This window comes from Cryptomeria japonica, chromosome 9 (assembly GCF_030272615.1).
Source record: "Cryptomeria japonica chromosome 9, Sugi_1.0, whole genome shotgun sequence".
NCBI classification, from domain to species: Eukaryota; Viridiplantae; Streptophyta; class Pinopsida; order Cupressales; family Cupressaceae; genus Cryptomeria; species Cryptomeria japonica.
In genome coordinates, this window is record NC_081413.1 from 562,929,746 (window position 1) to 562,956,679 (window position 26,934).

A 26,934-nucleotide genomic window follows, 5' to 3' on the forward strand; every position below is an offset into this window, starting at 1 on the left:
AGAATACAAGTCCATCATCCAGAATGATGTATGGGATATTGTTCCTAGACCTAAAGGTAAGTCCATTGTCTCTTCTAAATGATTATTTAAAATTAAACATGTTGTTGATGGTAGTATTGAGAAATATAAAGCTAGGTTTGTAGCCCGTGGTTTTTCTCAAAAGGAAGGCATAGATTATAAAGAAACATTTGCTCCTATTGCTAGATATACTTCCATTAGAACTAGTATAGCTATTGTTGCAGCTAAAGCTTGGAAGTTACATCAGATGGATGTAAAGACTGCTTTCCTTAATGGTGCCATTGAGGAAGAAGTCTATATTGAACAACCTGAAGGTTATGAGATTCATGATAGAGAAACTCATGTATGCGGACTGAAGAAAGCTCTCTACGGCCTCAAGAAAGCTCCTCACGCTTGGTATGAAAGAATTGATAAGTACTTGGTTAGTTTAGGGTTTTGTAAGAATGATGTTGATCCTAACCTTTACGTTAAAATATTTAATGGTGAAATGCTAATTCTGGTTTTATATGTGGATGGTTTATTTCTAGCGAGTGAAGATAGTCTTATCAGTAGATGTAAGAAAGAACTAGCTACTGAATTTGAAATGAAAGATCTAGTCTTAATGCAATACTTTCTAGGGTTAGAAGTATGGCAAAGACCTAATGAGATTATACTTAGTCAAGAAAAGTATACTATTGATATATTGAAAAGATTTGGAATGTTGGATTGCAAACCTATGTCTACTCCTATGGAAACTAACTTGAAGAAATTGAGTTTATCTGCAGCTACCTCTGATTTTGCAGATCCTCTTGAGTACATGCAGTTGATTGGATCATTGATGTATCTAGTTAACACTAGACCAAACATTTGTTATGCAGTGAGTGCACTCAGCTAGTTTATGAACAAGCCAAAGCATGTTCACCTTGTTGCAGCCAAACACATTCTGAGATACTTGCATGGAACAGTTGGCTATGGGCTGAAGTATCCAATCAACACAGTGATTAATTTGAAAGGCCACTCTAATTCTAATTGGGTTGGAAGTGTTATTGACAGGAAAAGCACTTCAGGAATTTGTTTCAGCTTGGGTTCGCTATGATCTCTTGGGCTAGCAAGAAACAGTCCTCAATCGCATTGAGTACTGAAGAAGCTGAATACATTGCTTCAAGTATGGCAACTAGAGAAGCGGTTTGGCTTTGCAATCTTCTTGCCGGGTTGTTTGGACAAACCTTGGGAATCCACTATTATTTATTGTGATAATCAGAGTTGTATTAAAATGTCTAATAATCCAGTGTTTCATGACAGGTCAAAACACGTGGAAACTCATTATCACTACGTTCGTGATATAGCACAAAGAGGTGTCATCCAGCTGAAATATATCAGCACTGATGAATAGATTTTAGATGTTCTCACGAAGCCTCTAGCTCGAGTGAAGTTTGAGTACTTCAGAGAGAAGCTTGCAATTGTGGAGAACACATCATTGATTAAGAGGGAGTCTCAATCCCAGTGATGCAATTAAGTTGCATCTTCCACCCTCTGCGAGCAATGCAAGGTGACATTGTATCCTTCTCTGGGAGAAGGCTGAGGTGTAAGACCTCTTCCACCCTCTGCAGGCAATGCAAGGTGGATCCATCCTTTGCGGGCAATGCAAGATGGATATCATGAAAGCAGTTCATGATATATATATATATATATATATATATATATATATATATATATATATATATATATATACTTGTATATGTTTTCTTGCAGGTATGCATCATGGAGCTTATGTATTCATCCTCTGCGGGGCAATGCAAGATGAAGGTCATGAAAGGTTCATGACAAGCTATGGCTATCCTCCCTAGCTAAGAGGGAGTGTTGAAAAAAATAGCTAGCTCGGGTACCTATTTGTTTGAATTTTAATGTTGTCATGGACAATTAAAATTCAATATGTATTTATCTATGTTGAATCGAACTATTATGGGGCTTGGCCCAAAAGGGCAATGTAATTTAATAAAGGCAATATGATTTGATAAAGGCAATATTATCATTATGAGTCCTGTCCTATTTAAGGCAGCTCAATAAAATGTAAATAAATAAAATATCATAGCAAGGCCGACCTTGCAAGATAGCACCCAAAGTTGGATATATAACAAACATCAATCAAGTCATTCATCACCACCATCTTATGCGAATGTAATCTGCTCTCCAAATCAGTGATTTCTCCTTCACTTGTGCGAATTTGTTCAAAATCCATGCGAACTTATTGAAGTCTCTCTCCAAGCAAATCCCTTGAAGGCATTGAAGGTGTCATCTGCTGTCTGTTACTTCAAGGCTGCGAATAACATTTCCATTTCAGCAAACTACATTGTCTATGTATTCAAGGGTGAAGGAAGCATCCTTTCAAATCTGATTTAGCTATCTTGCTGTCTGAACAGAAAACTGAGATAAGTTTTATTGCCTTGTAATTGCCTACATTTGAGATAATACATATTGGATTTGAGGCTGGGTTTTCGACCTCCAAGAGGGAGGTTTTCCCAGGGTATTGGTGTGTTGTAGTCTTGTGTTTTTCATTGCACTTTCAGTTTACTTTCAGTCTGTTATATCTGATTGCTAAAATTAACAGAAAGAAGGTTCATAAGGAATTTGTTTTGAAGGCAGACCCTTGCAAGTGGTCAATGATTAAGTACCTTGGCCTCAATTTCTACAAAAAAACTCAATTGGAAATCATGTAGAGAAAAAAGGATACCATGGAAATGGAAAGCCTTATACTCATTACAAAATAGATGCAGAAGAGCTAATTATGGGACTCGAAAGCTAAGAAAATTCTTATTGGGTTGCTAGTGGTTCTGATGGTACTATTCAGGTTTTGAGTCTGTGGTAGCAACACATCAACAAGAAAGTGGAGACAGTTAGAGAGAATAAAAAAACATTTAATCACATGGCCTCAAGATAAAATCATATGTTCCATATGAGATTGTCTTGGTTGAGGTTGGGGCCTTTCTAGTAGAGGCATCAACTATGATCTGGTTTTTAAGTTATCTAAGAAGATTAATGAACATTGAGCTGCATTGTTAGCCCAAAATGGCAGCACATGAGAAATTAGACAAAAGGAAGAGCATGTGGATGAATAAGTGAGATATTGGCATAAAAGAGTGACCAAATAACAAAGGGGAAATAAAAAAGTACGTGCAACGAAAATTCAAAGAAAGTATGTGGATAGAACAACTTGGGAGGAAAACATCATACTATATCAAACGTTTCAATCCCACATATGACCATACACAAAAGAACTATATAGGAGCAGAAATAAAATGGAAAGCAAAAATGTTAATGGCTTAGCTAATAATTAGTTCACATCAACTTGGATGTGAAACCAAAAGATGGATGATACCTAAAGAAGAGTGAGTAGATAGAAGTTTTTGGTAATCACCACCCTCCTACATCAGCAACGCAACATCCTTGGTCAAAGTGAAAGTCAATAGAAAAAGGTGGATCGCTGACCAGTCAAGCAGAAGCCTCAAGGAGTAAATGACATTAAGGAAATTTAGTTTGTCTTTTTTTGTTGATTGTCCACTACTCTAGCTAGCTACCAGCCAATACAGGTTGATATTTTTATGTGATAAAAGTGGTTCAATATATTATAGAAATATTTCTTCTTGGCAATAATAAGAGGATATTTTACCAGTATAAATGCTACAAATGTCTTGGGAATTATTTATTTAAATATTGCTTAGAAAAGAAAAAGTAAAATCAGATCTTGAAAACCAAAAAATATCAGACCATCAAAAGTGAACAAGAAATTTATTTTTGAGAATTATTGAAAAATATGGAAAGGCATATTACAATGGTATTAAAGCTGTGCATCTTGCCAACCTAAGTGGTTATCAGTGAGAAGATCATTTTTAAATTGCTTCGGGTAAGTGACCAACACTTTTATATATATATATATATATATATAGCAGATTGTTGATCTGTTTTCAAAGATAAAGACAAAGCAGGAACTCATGACAGAAATTTGGCAAGTCTTTCAAGAATATTAGAAGAATCTAACAACATTGATAGAGCATCCAGAAATGCTGAAACCTCGCATATCAGTTGAAAGGAAATTTAAAGGGTCATCACTAAAGAAAATGGAGAAGTAATAACAGATCATTCACCAGAAACCAATATTAGGTGACACTCGAGTTGGATCTGTTGCAGTAAATGATTCGCTTTCAAATGCACAAGCAATGAACAAGGACCCTGTGGTAGGAAAGAAATTAATCACATTACAGACAAGCACTAAAGTTGTAGTGAGGAACCAGAAAACGTGTGATGAATTGCTAGGAAGCTGACTTGGATAGCTACTAAAGCAAAACAACACCTAAAGAAAATTAAGGAAAAGGTTGCTCACATGGACTATGAAAAGCAAATTTTTAGGCAGCAAGGTTTAAAACTTCAAGGGAAAGCAATTGTGATGAGAGATTATGTAGAAAAATCAGACTTGCATGAAGATGAAGAAGAAAACACCTTGTTTCAAAAGGTATGCATGGCCAGATTCCAAAATTATTTTATTGAAGGATTTGCAGCTACAAATGAGAGGATTGAGCTAGATAGCAATTTTATAACAGCAACCTTGACTACAAATTCAGATCAATCCCATGAACTCTATGGAACTAATGGCTCCTATGAAGACAACATTGGAAGCTATGAAGAAAGTTTTGATCGTGCTCCAACTCTTATCATGCTTCCCCACTCGGGGGCATCTCCTTCACAAATACCTTAGATATTATATGTTTTTATCTTATGATCCTTATTCTTATATGTTTATCGTATGGTTCTTATGGTTACTATATTTATTCTTACAATATGATGCTTCCCATGCTTATGACTGCCATGTTTACATCTCATGCTCACAACATGATCTTCCACTTATTTATGATCACATTCTCTTATACAGCTTTTATCACTTGCCTATGGCCCTCATTGAGGACAACATTAGAGGGCACCTTATTCCCCTTCCTACAAACATTTTCATGCTCATGTCTAGTTATCTTATCGCATGCCCATCACATGATGTATCTAGGACACATTACATGCTTATTGGGTTTCCAATGATCATATAATTTTTACCTGCCCTTGAATTCCTTACATCACTTGTATGCAATCAATTGGAGTAGGGCATATACTATCACTAACATTAATTCGATGGATATGATTATAATTACAACTTCATGCTATTTTACAAGCTTCATGTCACCAAGGATTCATGCCCAAAATAACTTCATGCTCCTTTTCATGGCTCCCATTGTGCCTGATTGATGTTTATGGCTCCTACCGTGCCCAACGGATGTCTCCCTTTTAGTTTTATTTTCTTGATCATTGACATTATGAAGCAATTATGTTAAAGCTTATTAAAAAAAATTATCAAAACCTACTCATTAAATCCTTGTTGTGCTTGCAGTATTCAAGATGGATAGTTCATTATGAGAAGTGTTTGCAGAATCATCATTTTTATACATATCATTTTAATGAGTCAAAAATAATTACTTTCATATTGTTCGTAGTTTATTTTGACATGAATCTTCATATTAGTTCACATACACATCAAAGTTGTGGCAAAATGTAAGAATATTGCATACCTTGCACTTTATGTTCATTTTGAACTCAATTTGACTGGGTTGCCTCTCATGCAATACTATTGTACAAGTGACATATTTTGTGCAAAAAGATGGCAATTTACCCAGTCTTATCTTTAGACAACCCAAAGTTCATCATCCTATAGATTTACCCTTTCATTATCTTGGGTCAAACATAGTACAAAAATGACCCTAGGTCAAATCTATGGTGCAGTATTGATCCCCTGATTTCCAAATTCAAATTTAAAAATGGACCCAAACCAACTCCCTTGATACTAGCTATTATATGCCAACTTGAGCATTACAAATGTCATTTAAATGCTAGAGTTTTGTATAGAAAGGCCAATACTAATTCCAGTTTACATGTCCAAGAATCCGATACATCCATCCATTTCTTAGCTCCTATCTACTTGTGTCATTACCATAAATGCACTACTCACCGAAAACTCGGCGAGTTGTGAAAAACTCGCAATTTCTTTTTACGGGCAAATTTTCACGCCATTGACTCGCCAATTTGACTCGACAAGTTTATGGCAAAAACTCGTCAAGGCGAGCCCATGTTTAAAAATCGTCCACCTGGGAAAATAAGAAGAAAACGTCAAAAAAAAGTTCATTTGATCATTTTGTGTTTTGTATTTCGCTGGTAAGGGGGAAAACACCCTCCCAAACATTTGCAAACTGATTTCCATCGATTCTTGCCAATTCTAAGTGGATTTGAAGTGGATTTGAGGTGGCTTTTGAAGCAAAATCAGATTCCCAGATAGGTTTTCTGATGTTGTTTTAAAACATTTTATTTATTTTTTGTTGCATCTAGATGAATAGAAAATCATTCCTAAGTAGTCAAAAATGATTTAGAGTCATTGGAACAAGATTTAACACCATTTTCGACAATTTTGTGGATTTTTTCACTATTTTATGATGAATCTCTAGTTTTTTTTTTAAATTCAAACCACAATAGTGTTTTTTTCTTCTTTTAACTTTCAACGATGTCTAAAATTATTTAAACTAATTTAAATAGTTTGCTAATTGTTTTAACTAAAATATTAACTTTGTCTTTTCATTTTGTATGTGTAGGTTAACAGTTAACCATTAATTTATAATGGCAAATATAGGTGGTTCAGTTTCAGCATCAACTTCAAGGTATAACTAGCCACTAGAACCATGCCCATCAGGATATGTAGGCACCCGTCCTAAAGATGCTAGAGATAGAACTTGGAGGTATGCCTATGAAGGACCGAAACCTGGGTCGATGATATGCATTAAATGTGAAAGAATATTTCATGGAGGCATAAACCACCTCAAATACCAACTTGCAGGCATCGAGAAGCATGATGCTACGGAATGTCCTAGGGCCACAAAAGAAATAAAAAAGAGACGTTAATGCCATACTTGCAGCTCGGGCAGAGAAAAAGTTGCAAAGGGAGAGGGCAAAACTAACCATGAGAGCTGTTATAGCTGATCTCAAGGTGCTTCAATTGACATTGAAGAAGAAGAATAAGCACTTCAAGGCATAGTGGGCTCTCGTCGTGGCCCACATATCTGCAAACCCAGGACCACCTCAACCACCACTTATGCTTCTTCTAGTAGAGCACCTGTTGCATCACCATAAGTGACACAGTCTATAGGTAATTATTGTGTCTCCAGGAACACACCTGGAGCACAACCATCATTAGACAACTGGATGGAATGAGCTGCATGAGAACAAACATTGCATGTGTCGATTTTTGGTACTTCAACAACATCCCATTCAATGTGGCAAACAATCCTTATTAGCTTAATTTGGCAACCACATTGATAGTTTCAGGAAAAAGATACAATGCCCCTTCTTGCGGGGACTTGGGTGTGAGGTTAGTAAATAGTCCACTTGATTTCATTTTTAAATTTTTTTCTTGTTAATTAAATCAAAATTGTGTCTAAGACCTAATTTCACTTTGTTCTTGTAGGTAGCTGACAAATACAGTTGATAGGGCAAAAGAAGTGGAGGACCAAAGAAAAGAATGGAGAAAATATGGCTGCACTATTCTTTTTGATGGATGGACAGATGGCGAAAACCACACCATAAATAAATTTTTGTTTGCTTTCAAGAACAATGTGGTGTTCTTAAAATCGGTGGATGCCTCCAACAAGTTGAAAAATGCTGAAAATTTGGCTCTAATATTGGAGCAAATTATCATGGAGGCAAGAGTTGAGAATGTGGTGCAAATCATGGATAATACAACAACATATGTGGCAGCAGGTAGAATCCTTCAAGATAGGCACCCCACTCTTTTTTGGACACCTTGAGTTCTTTTGGAGGACATAGAAAAACTTGATTGGGTGACTCCAGTTGTGGAAGATGCAAGGAGGATCACAAAATATATGTACAATCACCTTTGGGTACTTCACTTGATGAGAGAGCACACCCAAGGGAGAGATTTGGTAAGAGCGGGTGTCACAACGTTTGTAACGATTTTCTTGACATTGCAAAGCATTCTTGGTGCATTGACTTCTTTGAAACAAATGTTTGTGAGTCAAACATGGCTAGAAACACCTTATTCAAAGAAGCCTAAAGGAGAGGGTGTTGAATGCATAGTATTCAACAACCTATTTGCACAAAAGTGTTGTTTATAACTAGTGAAAATGGGTTCGGATTGCCTTAAGGCAACATCCGAACCCATTTAGGACTGGGTCCTATCTTAAAGGGGTAGCGTGTCGCCAAGACAAGTCCGGCCCCATCCTCCATGCCTCACTAAAAGCAACACGCCACAAATTGGCGCCAAAAGGAACTAAAGCCAACCTAGGATATATGGGTTAAAGACCCATATAAATTAAGGTTAAATTGCAAATACAAAGACAATTCAGTTATCCATGAAATCAGCGAATTAGCTCTGCAAACAAGAGGTGTGAAATCACTAAAGAAGGTTGTGCAAATTTATCCAGGATTGTGCTAACTTGTCCAAGGATTGGGCAAACTTATTCAAGAGGATATAGGGCATTTTGGTGCAGTCTTGAAGCATGCAAAAAGGGCAGATCTGATATATAAATATCAGATTCAGAAAAGCAAGTTAAGTATTGTATTTGTGCAATAAGAGTGAATACATAATCTGACCTGTGGGTCTTTAATGCTGGGTTTTTCCTCCTTGGAGGTTTTCCCAGGGTATTTGTGTTTGTTTCTTGGTTCCTAGTTTCATTCTTGAATTTACTTGATTATAGTTTACTAAGTTACAAATCTGATTACTGATCTAGGACACGAATTTAACATGGTATCAGAGCTAAGGTTATACTAACCCTCAGATTTCAGTAAGCTCTTACCCTCAGGTTGTTGTTCGTCTTTTATTAAGATAATGACAGGGGTGAAGTTAGACGGCATCATCGGGTCCTCATCAAGGAGTCATTCTTTAATTCATTAAAGATTGTGGAGATTCGAGTGAAGAACCAAAGAAGGAAGTAACTGATATTTCTCCTTTCAGATTTTCAGATCTTTGGAATGCAAAGTGTATACTGTGGAGTTATTACCTTATTCAGACCTTCAGAGTTGTTGATTTTCAGAATTGGTCTAAACCCTAGATTGGTATATATTTCATGATTCTTAAGTTTTAACCCTTGATGTGATCCAATCCAATTTTAATAATGATTGAATCTTTGATGGTATGGTAGATTTATTTTGCTACTAGACATGCAACTACTATTTTGTATTGCTAACAAAATCAGTTGTATTCCCACCAATCTTCAAACCCTAGTTGACTATGCTAAGGCACATCAAGAGGAGATTGCGAATTATGGCTTTTGAAGATAGACTGCAAAGATAGTTTCTTTTGGGGAAGCTTTCGGTTCCAGTGTCAGTGTTATCTAAACATCAACAGGTGTATTTTTCTTAATTCTTTATTAACTTTGTGATGAGAGACTTTATGATAATTGAAGGTTAAGTATTCCTGTTGAATAACTTTGTCAATTTGTCTATATGGGGTTTCTTTGTCAAGTTGTAATAATAAGGGTTTCATTATCAATATTTGCTTCTTATGGGTTTGTGCTTACTTAGTTTTGTAAAACCCCTGTTGGGTTGTGTGAAAGGAAAATGATATTCTCTTTGAATTAACCCGTGTCGGGCCAATCATGTTTTGAGGTTCCCGGTGAGAGGTGTTTATCCTTATAGGTCTACAAGCAAGTTTGTGCTTGTGTTATCCCGAGTTACCATCCTTATATCATCCCTGTTGCATTCAAGCTCATGTCATTAAATGTTGTGACAAATGCAGTTTTATTATGTGTCAGTTATCTGTTAAAATAACCATGACAAGTTGCTTTCAGTTAATTGGTTATGATGATGCTCTTTCCTACATAGTAGAAGTTAGAATGTATTGTTGTAAATAGCATATGTAGGAAGAGTGAAAGATGAACAAGTCACTAGTCTCCTTCTATGATTAGCATTGAGATCTCTTCAGGTTGAGGTAAGCAATTTACTCGTTAATTTCTTCTACTTCCACCAAAGCTGAATATAATTAGGATCTTGTTCAGCAAAGTATAAAGATTTTGTTCTACTTGATATTTATCAATCATATGTATGTAGTCATACTATATCTTGTGATTGGGTTTCTAAGAAATCTCATTTTCAGTTGTTCAGTTTGAAAGATGATTTGGCTTATGTATTTTGCTTGCTTGAATCTCAGCATGGTTATTCGGATGGGAACTAGTTTGTATCTCAGCCTCTTGGGGTTAAAGATGAAGGTTTTCTGAAAATTCACCTTGCAGAAGGTGAAAGTAAGAGAAAAGCAAGTAGCATCTTCAATTTTATATGATTTCTGGTTCCTTTATTGATTCTTATTTGATTAAGAGGGAGTCCTATCTTCAATAAAGACTTGGTATTAAAGAATTGACAATCATTTGTTAAGTCTAGGGTTTTGTAAAGTTCTAAAGTATTTTGGTTTTTGATGTGGTGATTTAACTCTATTCTCATCATTGGAATATAAGGAATAATTAGCGCAAGGATCTAAATTTATTGTTTTCTAGGATTAGAAATATTTCAAGGATCTAACCAAATTATTCCAAGTCAAGTATACTTTTGATATTTAAAATAATGGATTGTAAACCTTTATGAAAACTAACATAAAGATTGAGGATATCTGTAGCAAAGTCTGATTTTGCAGATCCATCTAAAGACAAGCAGCTGATTGGTGGATGCCTCAGCTAATTCATGATCAAGGTTGAAACATGTTGTTGTTGCCAAGCATATCTTGTTGCATTTTGAAAATCTCAAATGATTGTGAGCAGAAGACTGTAATCACCTCAGAAGGCTAACTCAGATTCTGAAGTGTCTCAGATAAGGGAAGTCACTTCAATCTCTTGTTGTAACTTGGATACCCTATGATCTCTTAGGACTACAGCAAACAATCCTCAGTCACACTGAGTACTGCTGAAGCTAAATTCATTGGAGCATGAACTGTATCAAGGAAATTGTGTGGTTTTTCAAATTCTTGTTGAATGGTTTCTTATAATTATTTATTATCAGAGTCGTATAGAGATACCTGAAAATTCAGTGTCTTATGGCAGGATAATCTTGTGTTGCAAATGTTCTCACCAAGTCTTTTGAAGATTGAGTACTTCAGAAGATAGACTTGGAGCTGTGGAGAACACTGCCTTGATTGAGAAGGAGTCTCAACCTCAGTGATGCATTATGTTTCATCAACCACCCTCTACAGGTAATGTAAGGTGGTAGTGTAATCTTCTCAGGGAAAAGAGTAATTGTTACCATCCTTTGCGGGCAATGTAAGATGGTAGAAAAGATGGAATTTCATCCTATGCTTGTGTGCTGGATGGAAAGTGTACTAGATAGAAGATTATGTTTATTCATTCTTTAATTGTGTGCAAAATGGAGGACTATGGTTTATGTAACTTCATTCTATGCTTGTGAGCAAGATGAAAGATTATGATTTTCTGATGTTACATTCTTCTCTGGAAGAAGACTGAGGTAAAGGTAATGCATTCTTCTCTGGGAGAAGATTAAGGAGAATACTAGTGTGCAAATAAAGTTGGTGCTGCAATCTTCTCTGAGAGAATATTGAAATGGAAGCTCTTCATCATTTCTAGCAAGCAATGAATGGTGTATATGCGTGATAGATATCATGGAAAGAGTCCATGATGTGCATATATATACTTGTGCTTGTATTCATGTCTTGCAGGTGTACATGATAAATTTTTGGATTCATCCTCTACAGGCAAGGCAAGATGAATATTATAAAAGGATCCATGATAAGTTACCGTTATGTGATTTGGTTACTTATTACTTATGGTTACTGGCTACTTGTTGTGGTCCTCTCTAAGGAGTGTTGGCTGAGTTCAGATTACAGATTGCACAATGAATGTATCAAGAAAAGTACTTCATGTATCTGCTTCAACTTGGGCGCTGCAGTGATCTCTTGGGCATGTAGAAAGCAATCTTCCGTAGCATTGAGCACTGCAGAAGCTGAGTACATTGCAGCATCTGTTGCATCCAGAGAAGCAGTGTGGCTTCGCAAACTCCTTGTTGGATTATTTGGTCACGCTAGTGGTCCTACCACCATTCATTGTGATAATCAAAGCTGTATAAAGATGTCAGTAAATCCTTGTTCCATGACCGGTCCAAACATGTGGAAACGCACTATCACTTCATTCGGGATATGGTGCAAAGAGGCGCCATTCAACTAAAGTACATTAGCACAGATGATCATGTTGCAGACATTCTTACCAAACCCTTATCCAGGGTGAAGTTCGAATACTTCAGAGACAGACTTGGTATTGTGGAAAGTGAAACCCTGATTGAGAGGGAGCTCCAATCTCAGTGACTCTATCTGTTGTGCTTTGATCATTATTTGTTTGTGTGCAAGAATGAAAAATATCCAATCTATGCTTGTGTGCTAGATGGAAAATTGTAATTATGTAAAGACCCACTTGTATTACACTTTCTATGCTTGTGTGCTAAAACCATCCTATGCTTGTGTGCTAGGTGGGAGATGTAATTCTATGCTTGTGTGCTAGATGGAACTCTAAAGGTTCAGATAATGTATTCTCCTCTTCCCTAGTTAAGAGGGAGTGTTGTTTATAACTAGGGAAAATGGGTTCGGATTGCCTTAAGGCAACATCCGAACCCATTTAGGACTGGGTCCTATCTTAAAGGGGTAGCGTGCCGCCAAGACAAGTCTAGCCCCATCCTCCATGCCTCACTAAAAGCAACACACCACAAATTGGCGCCAAAAGGGACTAAAGCCGACCTAGGATATATGGGTTAAAGACTCATATAAATAAAGGTTAAATTGCAAATACAAAGACAATTCAGTTATCCATGAAATCAGCGAATTAGCTCTACAAACAAGAGGTGTGAAATCACTAAAGAAGGTTGTGCGAATTTATCCAGGATTGTGCGAACTTGTCCAAGGATTGGGCGAACTTATTCAAGAGGATATAGGGCATTTTGGTGCAGTCTTGAAGCATGCAAAAAGGGCAGATCTGATATATAAAGATCAGATTCAGAAAAGCAAGCTAAGTATTGTATTTGTGCAATAAGAGTGAATACATAATCTGACCTGTGGGTCTTTAATGCTGGGTTTTTCCTCCTTGGAGGTTTTCCCAGGGTATTTGTGTTTGTCTCTTGGTTCCTAGTTTCATTCTTGAATTTACTTGATTATAGTTTACTAAGTTACAAATCTGATTACTGATCTAGGGCACGAATTTAACAAAAAGACTACAAAAATTGTGAAGGTAACTGCAAATCTTGAATATTAATTATTATAGATTCAAGTCTCTCATTATTAATTTGTAACTTCAATAATTAATCTTTTTGTAATTTATATTTTTCAATTGTAGGTGTCGGAGCCCTTAGTTAGAGTTCTCCGCTTGGTAGATGGGGATCAAACTCGAATGGGATAGGTTTATGAGGCCATGGATAGGGCCAAGGAGTCTATCAAAAATTACTAGAAGGGTAATTTGTATTTTTCAATTGTAGGTGTCGATGCCCTTGGTTAGAGTTCTCCGCTTGGTAGATGGGGATCAAACCCCAATGGGGTATGTTTATGAGGCCATGGATAGGGCCAATGAGTCTATCAAAAATTACTAGAAGGGGGATAGACTCAAATTTGATCCCATCTGGAAAATTATTGATAAGAGGTGGAGCTGATAGTACTACCTCAACCCTCGTTTTAAGTTTGAGGATTCTTACTCAGATCCTAATGGAGAGGTCATGGAGGGCCTCACTACATGCATTTAGAGGATGATACCTGAGGTTGAGGTGAGAGACCTCGTTGTGGCCGATCTCCAAAATTATGAGGAAGCAAAGGGTAAGCTATTCTCTTCAAAGCTGGCCAGGAGAGGAAGAGCCACTCAAACCCCAGGTTTAATATTATTATTGGCCATTCGGATTTTGGGGTCTAAAGTAATTGATATATTGATAAAATATGTTTTCACTTTTCACTTTGCTTTCTAACTTTTCAATATTTTCTTTTGTAGATGCTTGGTGGCAAAGTTGGGGTGGAAATACCCCAAATCTCAAAAATTTGCCCTCAGAATCTTATGTCAGCCTTCTAGTTCATCCAGTTTTGAGCGCAATTGGAGCTTGTTTGAGTCCATCCACACGAAGAAGAGGAGCAAGTTAGCTGAAAAATGCCTCAATGACCTTGTCTTTGTGCAATATAATCTTCGGTTGCACATAAGGAAGGTAGAGGAAGCACCAGATGGTCCAATTGATTTGGATGATATAGCTGCTTACAGTGATTGGACATTGCAGGAGCAGCCTCCATTGATTACAGAGAATGACATCAATGATTGCAGAGGCAGGCTATGGAAGAGGAGGGGGGTGGGTTTGGTTTCACACTAGATGACATTGAGGAGAATGAGGAGGCATTGCCAGTACCACGAGCAGCTAGAGGTAGAGCTACATCCAGGATGGAGGACGAGCCACAACTTGAGCCAGTCATACCAAGGGAGGAGGGACAATCACACCCACAACAGACTTCTAGGACTAGACCCTCTAGTTCCACCTCTTCCCCTAGTTTTTACGAAAGCTGGGAAGAGGAAGATGTAATTGTATTGATGTATTTACTTTTAGTTTTACAAAAACTATTTACTATTTTGCTTCCAGCCATCAGCATTCCTCATGGGGATGCGATTTTGTACCCATTTTGCGTTTAAATATATCTAGACTCAGGTTGTTTCTTTTGTGTTCTCATTTATTGACTCATTGGGTGCATCTTCTCATTGAATTTTGTAAAAAAATGCATTTCTAATTAAATTTAAGCAATTTTTTAAGTTCCCGAGTTTTTTGCCAAGTTTTTGCCGAGTTTGTGCCAATTTTTTTTTTCAGGCCTTGGCAAGTAGTCCAACTATGGTCATTACTTCCAGGGCATCGTCAAATTACATCAACATCCACATTTAGTGACAGACTAAGGTATATTAAATGTTGCTGTGTCTTCAATTTGTGTACCATTAAATCCAATCTAGGGATTTGGCAAAACATCAAATTTTCTCACTTAGCAAACTCACACAGGTATTCATCAAAACTTGCTTTGCAGATAGTTGTCCCAAATAGCAAGGTGGACAGGTCACGTTCATTAATAGTACACAAGTCAATTCCATGGACACAGATTGGATCCATGTGACAGGTTCATTTATGTTGGGACAGAGATCAGTTTTATAGGCGTAGAATAGACACATAGCAGAGAGTGGAATATCGGGCCATTTGTCAGAGTACATCACTCACAGATTTGATTACTGAGTTGCATTTTGGATCACTGCGAGTAGTCTTCAGAAGATTTCTTCTCACCACATTTGAAGCTAAGTACACAAATCGTTTTAAAAAGAATATTTAATGCTGTTACTGTCTCAGATCTTTTATCTACGTTAATTTTGAATAACTTGCTTTAGTTATTCATTTATCCTAGATAACTTGGAAGATTGTGTTTTATTTTCTTGCAATACTATATACTATATAGACATGATGAAAAATTATAAATAGAAACATGAGGAGAAGATACTTCATGTGAAAATTAACACAAGTATAAATTGAAATTATAATATACATTCATTTACAGGAAACAATCGATTCAAAGGCACTCATGACAATTAGATTTCAGGTTTTAAGCTAAGAATCAGGAGGCAAGAATTAACGTTATTGAATTTACTAAAAAAGCATAGCCATTATTTTCTTTGTGTATGTGTCCACTAGAAGCAAGCAAACTTGAAGTGTCCTTGTAGGTTGCCTTTTTACTTTTCTTCGTTTGTAATTGATAAAATCTTATACCTACTAAAAACCCAAATAACTCTGGATAAAATGTGTGGTAATGAAAAAAGCATTTAATGTAATGACTTTATGCATACCTCTGTCACAAAGAAAGCATGAAACCCATATGGTACCCTTGCTGGAAGAGGAACAATTGCTATGGCCTTAGGAGACATCGTTCTTGCATCAATCACATTAACTTCCGATTTACTGTTATCATTACAAATAATTTGATTAGCAAACCCATTCACATGATAGTGATTCTAGCTGTACAGCTATTCACATCTTTGCATATATGTATATGTATGTCTATATCTTCAGGTCCTGCTGTGTCAATCTAACAATACAAAGAGACTAAGTTATCTTCATCGCAATTATATGGGAACTACACATACCCTGTGTTCTCATCATGGACAAAGCATATCAAATAACCATCATCTTCATCTAAGTCCACACCAGATTCTCTTGGTACAAAGATAGCTTCAGAACCAAATCTTCCAGGCCCAAACTCAAAGATGCCCTTCACATTGCCTCCAACCTCAATTTGCTTTTTACCCACTTCCGGTTCAGCTTGGAGATCAAACTTAGCAACACCTTTCACCTTTGCCAATGAATCTAATATGGTTCCATACACAAAACGTTGCTTCCTATATGAATGGCCAAAATACAAAAGAAAAATATTGGTAATCTCTCTTAATGATAGGATTTGTACAGAAAAACCAAAGACTGTCCACCAGAATTCTTTGACCAGAGGAAGAAAATAAACATTTATCAAGCAACCTTGAAAACCTCAAAAGGTAGATATTCATGAATATGCAGAAATAACAGGGAAATTTACATGGCAATCCAACCTTCTGTAGTTACAGTTTCACTGAGTAATTACCTTCCGATGTAATTTTCATTGATACGTGGAAAATCTACAGCAGATTCTGAAAGCTTCTTCTGTGAAGCATCTCCAGTCTTTAAATTGAATCGCATTTCATAGCTGACCCACAACAATGAGAAAATGAATATCTACATTGAATTTTTCCAAATTGTCTAACTGCATACAAGCGAAATCTGTGCATATTCAAAGGCCAGATATTCATAGCATTATCTGAACGTTCAGGAAAAACTGGCCAATAAGCATCAAATGATACTTGTAAATCTTTCATTCAAAGACCACCGAAGAGAATGAACAACATACAATTCATTTGTGTAGTTTTTTAAATTTTCTTTGACAGGTCCTGCAGCCATTTCAAGATCTAAATCCAACAGGCGACATGTGTAAAGAATAATTTCATGACCCTCCTCCCATGCATTGGCTGAAACAATTGAAACAAGCATACAAACAGCATGAATAAAATCGTAATTCCTCTAACCAGCTATAGAATTAAATTGATAGTTTTGATATAATTATGTACCTAAAAAAAAATATTGTAGCAGATTCAGGGGTACTGACAAAAGAAAAAAGGAATGCTGTACATGATTTTATGAAATAATCAAGTTTGTAGCTCTATGCAACCGGCGGAACGGGTCTTTTGCAACAGAACCATGACAACTTAAAAGAAGAGGATCTTTCAAGTTGTCTTTAGTGCATTACCATTGTGAAAAATGTAGCAGTTAGGAAGCTCAAACCAACGCATTTGAAGGTCATCTTTTGCATATCGGGGAAGTACTCCAAAACGAGCTTTCTTGGTTTGATCAAAAGTAAGAATAAGCTTTCCCTTCATCATATTCTGTAGAAGAAACACAAGTTGGAGTCTAAAGGTTTGAATCATTTACACGTCAATCTGAATTTCATACGAAATATATTAGTTCAGCTACATACAGGGAAGTGTTTCTAAACTGACGATTTTGAAATTTGTTTATACTTCAAATTCAAAAGTGATCTTATTGATCAAATATCATCCCGGAGTTACTTCTAATTTTGAAATTTCATTCATTGGACGTCGGGTTCCTTCCTTGCAACTGTTTTTGCCGTTTCACTTGAAACAGGTTTTTTCTTTTTTAATGTTGTATGCCTTCTTAATTGCTATCTGACATGAAAATAGTTTTAAACTAAAAAAATTGAAAGGTTTAGTCACCTTGGGGTTTATACATAAAGGAAGATCCATGAAAATTGCGTAGTTTTCAGTTATTGCAAAATCATGCATCATGACAGGTTCTGGAATCGTTATTGGAACTGGATCAAGCATGTAACCTTCCTTAGTGACAACATGGTATGTAACATAGGGAGCAGTGAATTGGTAGCCAAATGTAAACATCTCTCCTGTAATCCAATTGAAACCAAAGGATCAAAGAAAGTTCCATCTGCTATTAAGTATCATTTATAATACGTACTATTGTCCAGAATTAGCCTAGCCATGTACATTCTCACGTTTTGCTATACTTACCAGTAACAGGGTCAACCTTTGGATGTGCTGTAAAGGAGTGAGTTAATCTTTTATCGTAATCCATCAGCCCAAGTGTCTGTAGATCCCCATCTTCAAGTACTCTTAGCACATCTGTTATTAAAAGAGTTGAGCAATTTAGTCCATATCCTTAACCAGCATTGAATGTCATAAAGTTTTTGACATATGCTGGGAATGCTTCAATATCTGTGATATACAGTTGAAGTGCTTAACATTGAAAAATATAAATGACAAACAAATAAAAAACACTAAAAAACTATACTAATTTGCAAGCCTCTGGCATCTACTGGTCATTATTTTCAAATTTCAAATTTCTTTTGATTTATAGGAACCCAATTCATTCACTCAATGGTAAAGGAACTTTGATTTTCTATTTTCATATAGGGTAAACAATATAGCTAAGTTTAATATTGTATAATTTAAAAATGAAACACAATAACTCGCAACTTGATTCAAATTCCTGCCTCAAGTCTTCAGGTGGAATATTTAAGATCATACTTTAGTGTTTGCGTGATAGATCAATTGCACATAACCAAGCAGTTTTTGGTGATATATCTCAAGTTATTCAAGAGATTATCGGCATCTCTGATAAAAGTATATGTTGCTTTCTTGGTGTCAAAACAATATGTAATTCTTGTATTGGAACTGTATACACATAAAAATGGCTATGAGCAATTAAATAAATATTTTATATTTATTTAATAATTATTCTTCTATTAAATAGTTAATTTGAAAAGATTATTTTATTTAATTCATTTCGTACATTTCTATTAATTAATATTTTATTAATTAATTCATCTATACTATTCCTCTAATTAATTAAATATCTAATATTTAATTATCCTTCTAACCAAGTTAATTAAATATCTAATATTTAGTTATCTCCTTCAATCATTTAAATATCTAATATTTAATGGTTATTCTCCTATCCTATAGTCTCAAATATTAAATGATTTCCTAAATTATTTAATCTTTCTTTTCCAACTCACCTTCCATCTCCACTTCATCTTCCCTTTTTCAACTCATCCAACATGTGGCTAAGGAAATTAATATTTCTTCATCATTTATCTTCAACCTCCAAATTTAATGAATATTGTGTACGTACACATATTTCATAACCATCTTCTATATTTTCTCCAACACCCCCTACATCTTAGAAGCACTTGAGTCCACTTGTCCGCTCATGCCCAAATCTTCTCCAACCATCCCTAGATTCCCTCAGTCGGCAACCCAGTCAAGGTGAGATAAGTGACACTTGTCTTCTCCTTCCCCCTTTCTCTCAACCTTCACCTTTGCTCACAGCCATCCAAATCTATAGATCTGATCATGACCGTTGATCTAAGCCACATCATCTCATCCTCTCAAGGTCTATAAAATCAAGAGCTTCAATTGTGAGAGAGTTAGATTTCAAGTACATTTTCAAGCAAATCATTTGTAAAACTTATGCATCTGTGAGTTTTAATCTTGAAGCAAATAGCAATTATCATATAGCATAATCATGTAGTATTGCATATCATAGCATCAGTTAACTATCAGTTATCAATCCATTCTTCATATGCCATCTTGGAAGCTATCAGTGCATTGTCTGAGAGCACACCATCTGCAACCAGGAACAGTGGAGTTAGGACACAATGAGACATAAACCATGAAAGTAATATCAGTATTTTTATTTCATATGTATTTCATGTAGTGTCATTGGTTGAGTTTGGATTTCTTGTAGCATTTTCATTGGTATTTTGTGAAACTAACTTGTTGCAGATAGCATTATGAGGATGAAATTCAAGTCGACACAGGAACTACAATCATTCTATTGATATGCTTTAATTTATTTGTAAGGTAAATATTATCAAGTCGCTTAGGAGATCTTGCAACTTAATAATAGTTAATCAGAGAAAAATCTAGATGACTTGTTCTAGTAGTTTCCTAGATAGTATCCATTCTTTTTTCTATATAGATTTACCTTCTATGCATAAGGTAGCACTCTTAGTAGCAGTGTTTTGGGAGTCATCGGGATCTACCTAGGCTCTGCTTGCCAAGTTTGGGAGATTGGCTGCAAAGTCTCACGAGACTCTAGCCAAGTCTAGGAGAGTCCTAAGCATTACACTTGACCATGCATCAAACATAGAAAAAGTGAAAAAAAAAACATAAAAAATCAATACTTTAATTTTATTTTATTTTCACCTATATCTCCTCCTCCACCCTAAAAGTAATTTCATTTCATTTCCATGCCAAAGGACAAGAAGAAAAAACAGTTTTGAGCCAAATTTGGATTGCACTATAGGGAAACCAGCAAGGAATTTGAGCAAAAATTGATTGTCGAATCACATTTGGGCAGGTTTGTAGATACTTTTGTTGCATCGAGAGGTGTCAGAAGAGCTCACTATTAATTTCAAGCTAGATTTAAGAGGTTTGTATTTTGAAGGTTTTTTTTTTAAAAACAGAAAGACATCATTTTTCTTTTACAATTCCTCTTTTCTTTTTCTATTTTATTTTAGTAGATCAAAAAACAAACCCAAAGTGTGTTTTTCAGCAAGAGCCTTTAAGTCTAAAAAATTGTTGAAGACTTCAATTTTTTGCTGAAGGAAGTAGACACATGTGTACCTAGAGTAGTCATCTATGAAAGTGAGAAAATGTCTAGCCGTCATGAAATGGATGGGAAAATTACCCCAAGATCCAAAACCTATGTAGCCCTTCATGATTTGCCTTTGTCAAATTTCTCTTTAGGATGATTCCCAAGGGTACAACCCTCACAAAGACCTTTAGAGAATCTAACTCTAAGCAACCCTGTGACCATATCTTGTTGCCTAAGTTGCTCAAGGTGGAGGTAGTTAAGGTAGCCAAACCACTCACCATAATTTGCTAACTCTATCTGAACGAGTAAGCAATGTCATAGGAGAAACATCAAGTGAAAAGTGTGAGAAGGAGCATATCCTCACCTAGTGATCTATCCTTCCCAATGCTAGCAAATGGTTGCTATGCAACTCTCTAATCTCAACTAGGTCTAGAAAAAAATGATCCGTCGTTCCCTTCCTTATGTGGGTTATCTAATAAATTGAGTAGAGATTACCTAAAAGTGAAGGTACACTTAGAACATTTGTGAATAAACCTTCAACTTCAATAGATCCTCTCCTTGCAATTGTTGTTGAAGTGTCATCACCCAAAGTGATAGAAGACATTATGATGCTCTAAGGAAGAGAACTCGACCTATAAAAATCCCAAGTGGTGTGAGGCACCTGAGTGAATAATCCAAGACAGAGCTAATGATGATGATGTAGTGGCAACTAAATCCTTGCCCTTTGTTGTGACGTATTCACACATTGCCCCATTGCAAATGGGGACCCCTACTTTTTGCTTTCTAGGGTTTGTTTTTTGGTCTTTTAGGTTCTTGTCTATTAGCCTTTGCATTTTGAGAGTTGTCAGAGGGATCATTTGAATAGCAGGCTCTGCTTGAGTTGAGGGGGGTCGGTAGGTGGTCCAGGTCAGGGTTTCTTTGAAGGCCTTCCTTAGATCAAGTTTTTCTCTTGTTGCTAGGTTATGTCTTGTCTAAGTTTGAGGAAGTCAATGAAACTTTGTTAGTGAATATCATCTTTAGGGGATTGAGATTGATCCAATTGATGAATGATGAAGTTCTAGACATTGAGATGATGTGAGGTTGACCTATTTATCCTTTGTGGACGCCTTGGGCAAGCCTAGACTTGGAGAGTTTGATGAAAAGGTCAAGATTGAGCCTAGAAGTGTGAATTTCGCTCCTAACCCTTCCAAAGGGCCGAAAGCGAAATCTTTGGAAAGACCTAATGAGCTCAAAAGGCATTGAATTGATATCACCTTGAAGGTGAATGGACCTGATTAAGATGAAGGAATGATCTAACAACCAAGTCAGAGGGGAAAGTTGAGGGGAAAATGAGAACATTTAGCCCAATTCATGAATTTCGCTCTTGACCCTTCCAAAGGGTCCAGAGCGAAATTCTAGGATAGGTACTATCCTTCCAGGGGTACTTGGGAAAAATGGTTAAAATGTCCTTGCAATCCATTTTTTTGAGCCAGGAACTCCTCAAGGTGGTTTGTTAGAGGTAAGAGCAATGTGATTGAGGTAGAGGCTTGGATGTTTGAGTGATGTCTAAGGCAAATTCACTACTTTCGCTCCTGACCCTTCCAAAGGGTCCAGAGCGAATTTCCTTGGATCTTCTTTCCTGGTCCTAATTTGCATAAGAAACCTTGTCCTTATGGTGGTATGAAGAGAGCATTAATGTTTGCAACAAGGAGAAGTGATGAAAAGTGAGGAATTTGGACATGATTGCAAATTTCGCTCTTGACCCTTCCAAAGGGTCCAGAGCAAAATCCTCCTTATTGCTTATTTCTTCACTACGGACATCAAATGATATTCATGTATGGCAAGGAGAGGATTCAAGAAGATAAGTCAAAAGCATGATGAGTGAAGAAGGTAAAGAATTTGAGCATAAATGTGAATTTCACTCCTGACCCTTCTAAAGGGTCCAGAGCGAAATTTCACAAAGGACCTAAGATTTCACCTAAAGTCGTTGAATGGTTGGATTGATTTGCAAGACTATGGAAGGAAATGGATCAAGGGTTGAGTCTAAGGCAAAGCCAAGTCAAATTTGAGATGAATTGAGCCTAGAATAAGAATTTTGCTCCTGACCTATCCAAAGGGTCCAGAGCGAATTCCTCCATAAGACATTCTACCTTGCCCAAAACCATGAACCAATCCTCTTACCAGGCATTGTTGAAGGCAACGCACTTGTTTGGATAAGCAAAGTCAAGATTTGAGCCTAAGTGTGAATTTCGCTCCTAACCCTTCCAAAGGGTCCAAAGCGAAATTCTTGAATGACCTTATTTTCTCACAAAACCTTTAAGTAAACGCCACTTTGAGAGAAGGATGACTTGATCATGATGATAGAAGAGGGTTTGAGAAGTTAGATCCAAGGCAAAAATGGCAGAAAAAGAGTGTGAAATGAGCTCAAAGATGAATTTCGCTCCTGACCCTTCCATAGGGTCTAGAGAAAAATTCCCATAACCTCTATTTTGCTCCTTGATATGACTAAATTTGTTGACTTCTAAGGCATGTTGGGAAGGCTTTGATGCATATCTGCCTTTGAAAGGTAGTTTGAGGCGATGAGGTGGTAAAAATCAACCTAGAACAAGAATTTCGCTCCTGACCCTTCCAAAGGGTCCAGAGTGAAATCCTCAACTTGACCCTCTATTTTGCCTAAAGCATTGAAAAGACCTTGTTTTGAGCTAAGTGGATGGCAAATTGACTTGATTGTGGTGAGGAGAGATGGGTTTGATCAAGTTTGAGGGTGAGTTGAGAGGAAGAAGTGTGAAATCAACCCAAAGTGTGAATTTCGCTCCTAGCCCTTCCAAAGGGTCCAGAGCGAAATTCTCCATAGACAATATTTTCTTCCTTGTTTTGACCAAAATCTTTCTTCCTTGGGCGTAATGGGGGTGGATTGATATGTTTTTGCCTTTTGAAGCGATTGAAAATGAAGGGGATGAAGGATTTTGTCCAAAACATGAATTTCGCTCCTGACCCTTCCAAAGGGTGCAAAGCGAAATTCCTCAAACCACCTTTTTTCTCCTTGGGTGAGGTCAAAACCTTGGTTCCTATAGCGTAGATGGAAGTGGAGTGATGTATTATTGTCTTTTGAGGTGGATTGGAATTAATGAAATGAAGGATCAAGGTTAAAACTTGAATTTCGCTCCTGACCCTTCCAAAGGGTCTAGAGCGAAATTCTCAAAATCTCCTTTTTTCCTCCCGATTTTGTGTTGAGGCAAGCGTTGATGGGGGTGAATTGAACTTGAAGATACCCCTAGGTGTGCATTTGAATGAGTTGTGATCACAAAAGGTAAAGATTTTGAGCTAAAACTTGAATTTTGCTCCTGACCCTTCCAAAGGGTCCAGAGTGAAATTCTAAATAGGTCATGTCCTTGGCCAAGGTCTAGAGCAAAATTCTAAATAGGTCCTGTCCTTGGCCAAGGTCCAGAGCGAAATTCTCTATAGGTCCTATCCTTGGCCATGGTCTAGAGCGAAATTCTTTATAGGTCCTATCCTTGGCCACGGTCTAGGGCGAAATCCTCCTTTCAGGCCTTCCTGGGGGTCGAATAAGTGTTGTCTTCATGAGAGAGCGATCCAAAGGTGTGAATCAAGGTAAAAAAAAGTAAGAGGAAGGAGGAATTCAACCTAAGGAAAGAATTTTGCTACTGACCCTTCCAAAGGGTCCAAAGCGAATTTCTTCATGAGGCTCTATACCTTGCTCCAATCTACAAGCTAGCTCATTCCCAAGAAATTTCGAAGGCCAAAGACTTGTTTTTTAATGACTAAAAGGATGAAGGACGAAGCTAAGTGAGGGAAAACAAGCAAAGTATGAATTTCGCTCCTGACCCTTCCAAAGGGTCTAGAGTGAAATTCTCAAAATCCTCTAATTTGCTCATGTTTGAGATCAAGAGATGGATTCCTAAGGCATTGGTGGAGAGATGACTAATATGTACTTGCCTTGAGAAGCGATTTGGAGCAAGGGAGGGATGGAATTGTGTCTTAATTATGAATTTCGCTCCCAACCCTTCCAAAGGGTCCAAATCAAAATCCTAGGGTAGCCTAATTTCTCGCCAAAACCACTTTGAAATTGACATCACTTTGAGAATTGAGTAAGATTGAGATGAGGATAAGACATAAAAGCCAGGCTTAGAAGTGAGTTTGAAGGAAATGGTCAAGATTTGAGCAAAATAGCAAAAATCGCTCCTGACCCTTCCAAAGGGTCCAAAGCGAAATTTCCTATAGGGCCTGTCCCTAGAGAGAATCCTAAGCGAATTCCATTTTGATGCCTTCTTATTAATAGTTTAAGGTAAGAAATGCTATGATCGGGATAAATATACCATGTGTACTTAACCATCTTTTGGTTTGTTTTGCAGATTGAGGAGGATCAAGCCAGGACAAGGATGACCTATTCTAGTCCCACCATCATCAAGGACATTCCAAATGCATAAAGGAGGACTCAAGGTGTTTTAAAGTGTTGGAAGACTACAAGTGTTCAAGGAGTTGCAAGCTATCTCCAAAACCTTCATTTCGCCACACAAAGGAACCACACGATGACAGAGAAGAATGACCTTACCAACACTTCAAGGCGAGGTATGCTATCGGAGAAAGAAAACTTGACAGTAAGGAAGCCTCATCAAGCATATAGAGAATCAAGGAGTGCATCATTCATCGCATCAAGGACGAAGGAGGATCAACTAAATTTAATACAAAGGTACATTGAAGAAGCAAATAGTTTCAGAAGAGTTAATCAAAGTTAAGCTTCTCATCAAATATCAAGAGATACAAGCAAGTACCAGACAAGGTGGTGTCCTAGTCACTGTTTCTCTAACCAGATTGGTCCACCTCAACATGTTCAGATTCAATGTACCTGACTTACCGGTGATGGCACAAACTTCGAGGCACCTACCCTTGTTTCCTATTAGCTCTCAAATATGAAATGTAATTTTATCATTGGCTAAGGGAGTTTGTTGTAACAAACCCTAATTAGGGTTTTTCCATCTTGTAATCCTAGCCATTGATTGTAAATCAATCAGAGCCATTGAAATGTAAGGAGCTCCCTATATAAAGCTTTGGCTCTTCATTTGTAAAGGTTAAAAGTTAATAGTTAGAGAATAGTGAATAGCTAAGAGTTAGTAGCTAGAATAGCAAATAGAATAGCAATAGAGTAGATTAGGAGGAGAAGGAAAGAAATTGTTGCCTTGATTGTAAATGAACTCCATTTTCATTGAAGTTATGGTGAAATGTGTCGTTTCTTTGCAATATGCATGGTCTCTTGTTGAATCTTCATTTTAGATGATAGATAATTAGATTGAATAAGAGAAGTTATTGAATGCACTCGCATGGAATCCACCTAATCCAAACCACTAGCCTCTTGCTGACTGTAAGTGCACCCTGCGTGGTCAACTGGCATAGAATGAGCTTAACTTCAAGTCGTTACGCGTCTATTGTTCATGCATTAACTTGAATGGTGTCCAGTGTCTGATAGTGTACGATTTGAACATATTTGAAGCATTCCTTTGAAGATCGCACTAAGTTGGTGTTGGATTGTTCAACCTGATGGTGAGACCCAGCCCAGTAGGACTCCACCTAGTCGTTCATCCATCTTCTTGATTTCTAAGTCTTAGATTAGATTCTCCAAACCCTATATCTTTTGATGTTTCTTTATCTTTCAACCAGTAGATAGGATTCAAGTTCCAGCAGATTAGACGCTCAGGCATTCGAATGTAAGTCCCCTTGTGATTCCAGCATAATCACATCATACCACAAGAGCTTATCCACACGTAGAGAACCTACATACCAGAACCTTGGAGTTGCCTCGATTGATCCTTAGGCGAAATCTTCAGCATTCGGGGAAACTTTGTTCAAGAGAGGATAAGATACCTTGGTATTTTATTATGTGTTCGCATGTGCATGAAAAACACATCAACACCCTTAAATTTCTAAATTCCCTTTTCCTTTGCCTTAGTAGATTCTTGAGTTGATGAAGACTGATAAATTCAAGAACCCCTATATTACGTTTCTCAAGATGTGAGAGGTAGTCAATCTGCTTCTTCATACATTTCTACTCATCATGCCCAAGTTTCTTGCAACGGGAACACTTGACTTTTTATTTCTTAGGTTTGCCTTGACTAGAAGTTTCGGTGTTAATTTTCGAGGATTCTGTTTTTTGTT

At 36.9% G+C, this 26,934-nt stretch overlaps 1 protein-coding gene across 1 annotated transcript in view; it reads right to left on the reverse strand.

The window, feature by feature from the left end:
* Window positions 1-26,934, reverse strand: part of LOC131070888 (carotenoid 9,10(9',10')-cleavage dioxygenase) — a 131,086-nt gene that overhangs the window by 33,092 nt on the left and 71,060 nt on the right. The window contains exons 7-13 of the mRNA XM_058006551.2: window positions 18,195-18,305; window positions 17,886-18,070; window positions 17,402-17,537; window positions 17,006-17,123; window positions 16,703-16,804; window positions 16,215-16,466; window positions 15,918-16,029 (exon numbers count right to left, since the gene is read on the reverse strand). Of these exons, the coding sequence (XP_057862534.1) occupies window positions 15,918-16,029; window positions 16,215-16,466; window positions 16,703-16,804; window positions 17,006-17,123; window positions 17,402-17,537; window positions 17,886-18,070; window positions 18,195-18,305 (1,016 nt within the window). The remainder of the gene's footprint in view (window positions 1-15,917; window positions 16,030-16,214; window positions 16,467-16,702; window positions 16,805-17,005; window positions 17,124-17,401; window positions 17,538-17,885; window positions 18,071-18,194; window positions 18,306-26,934) is intronic.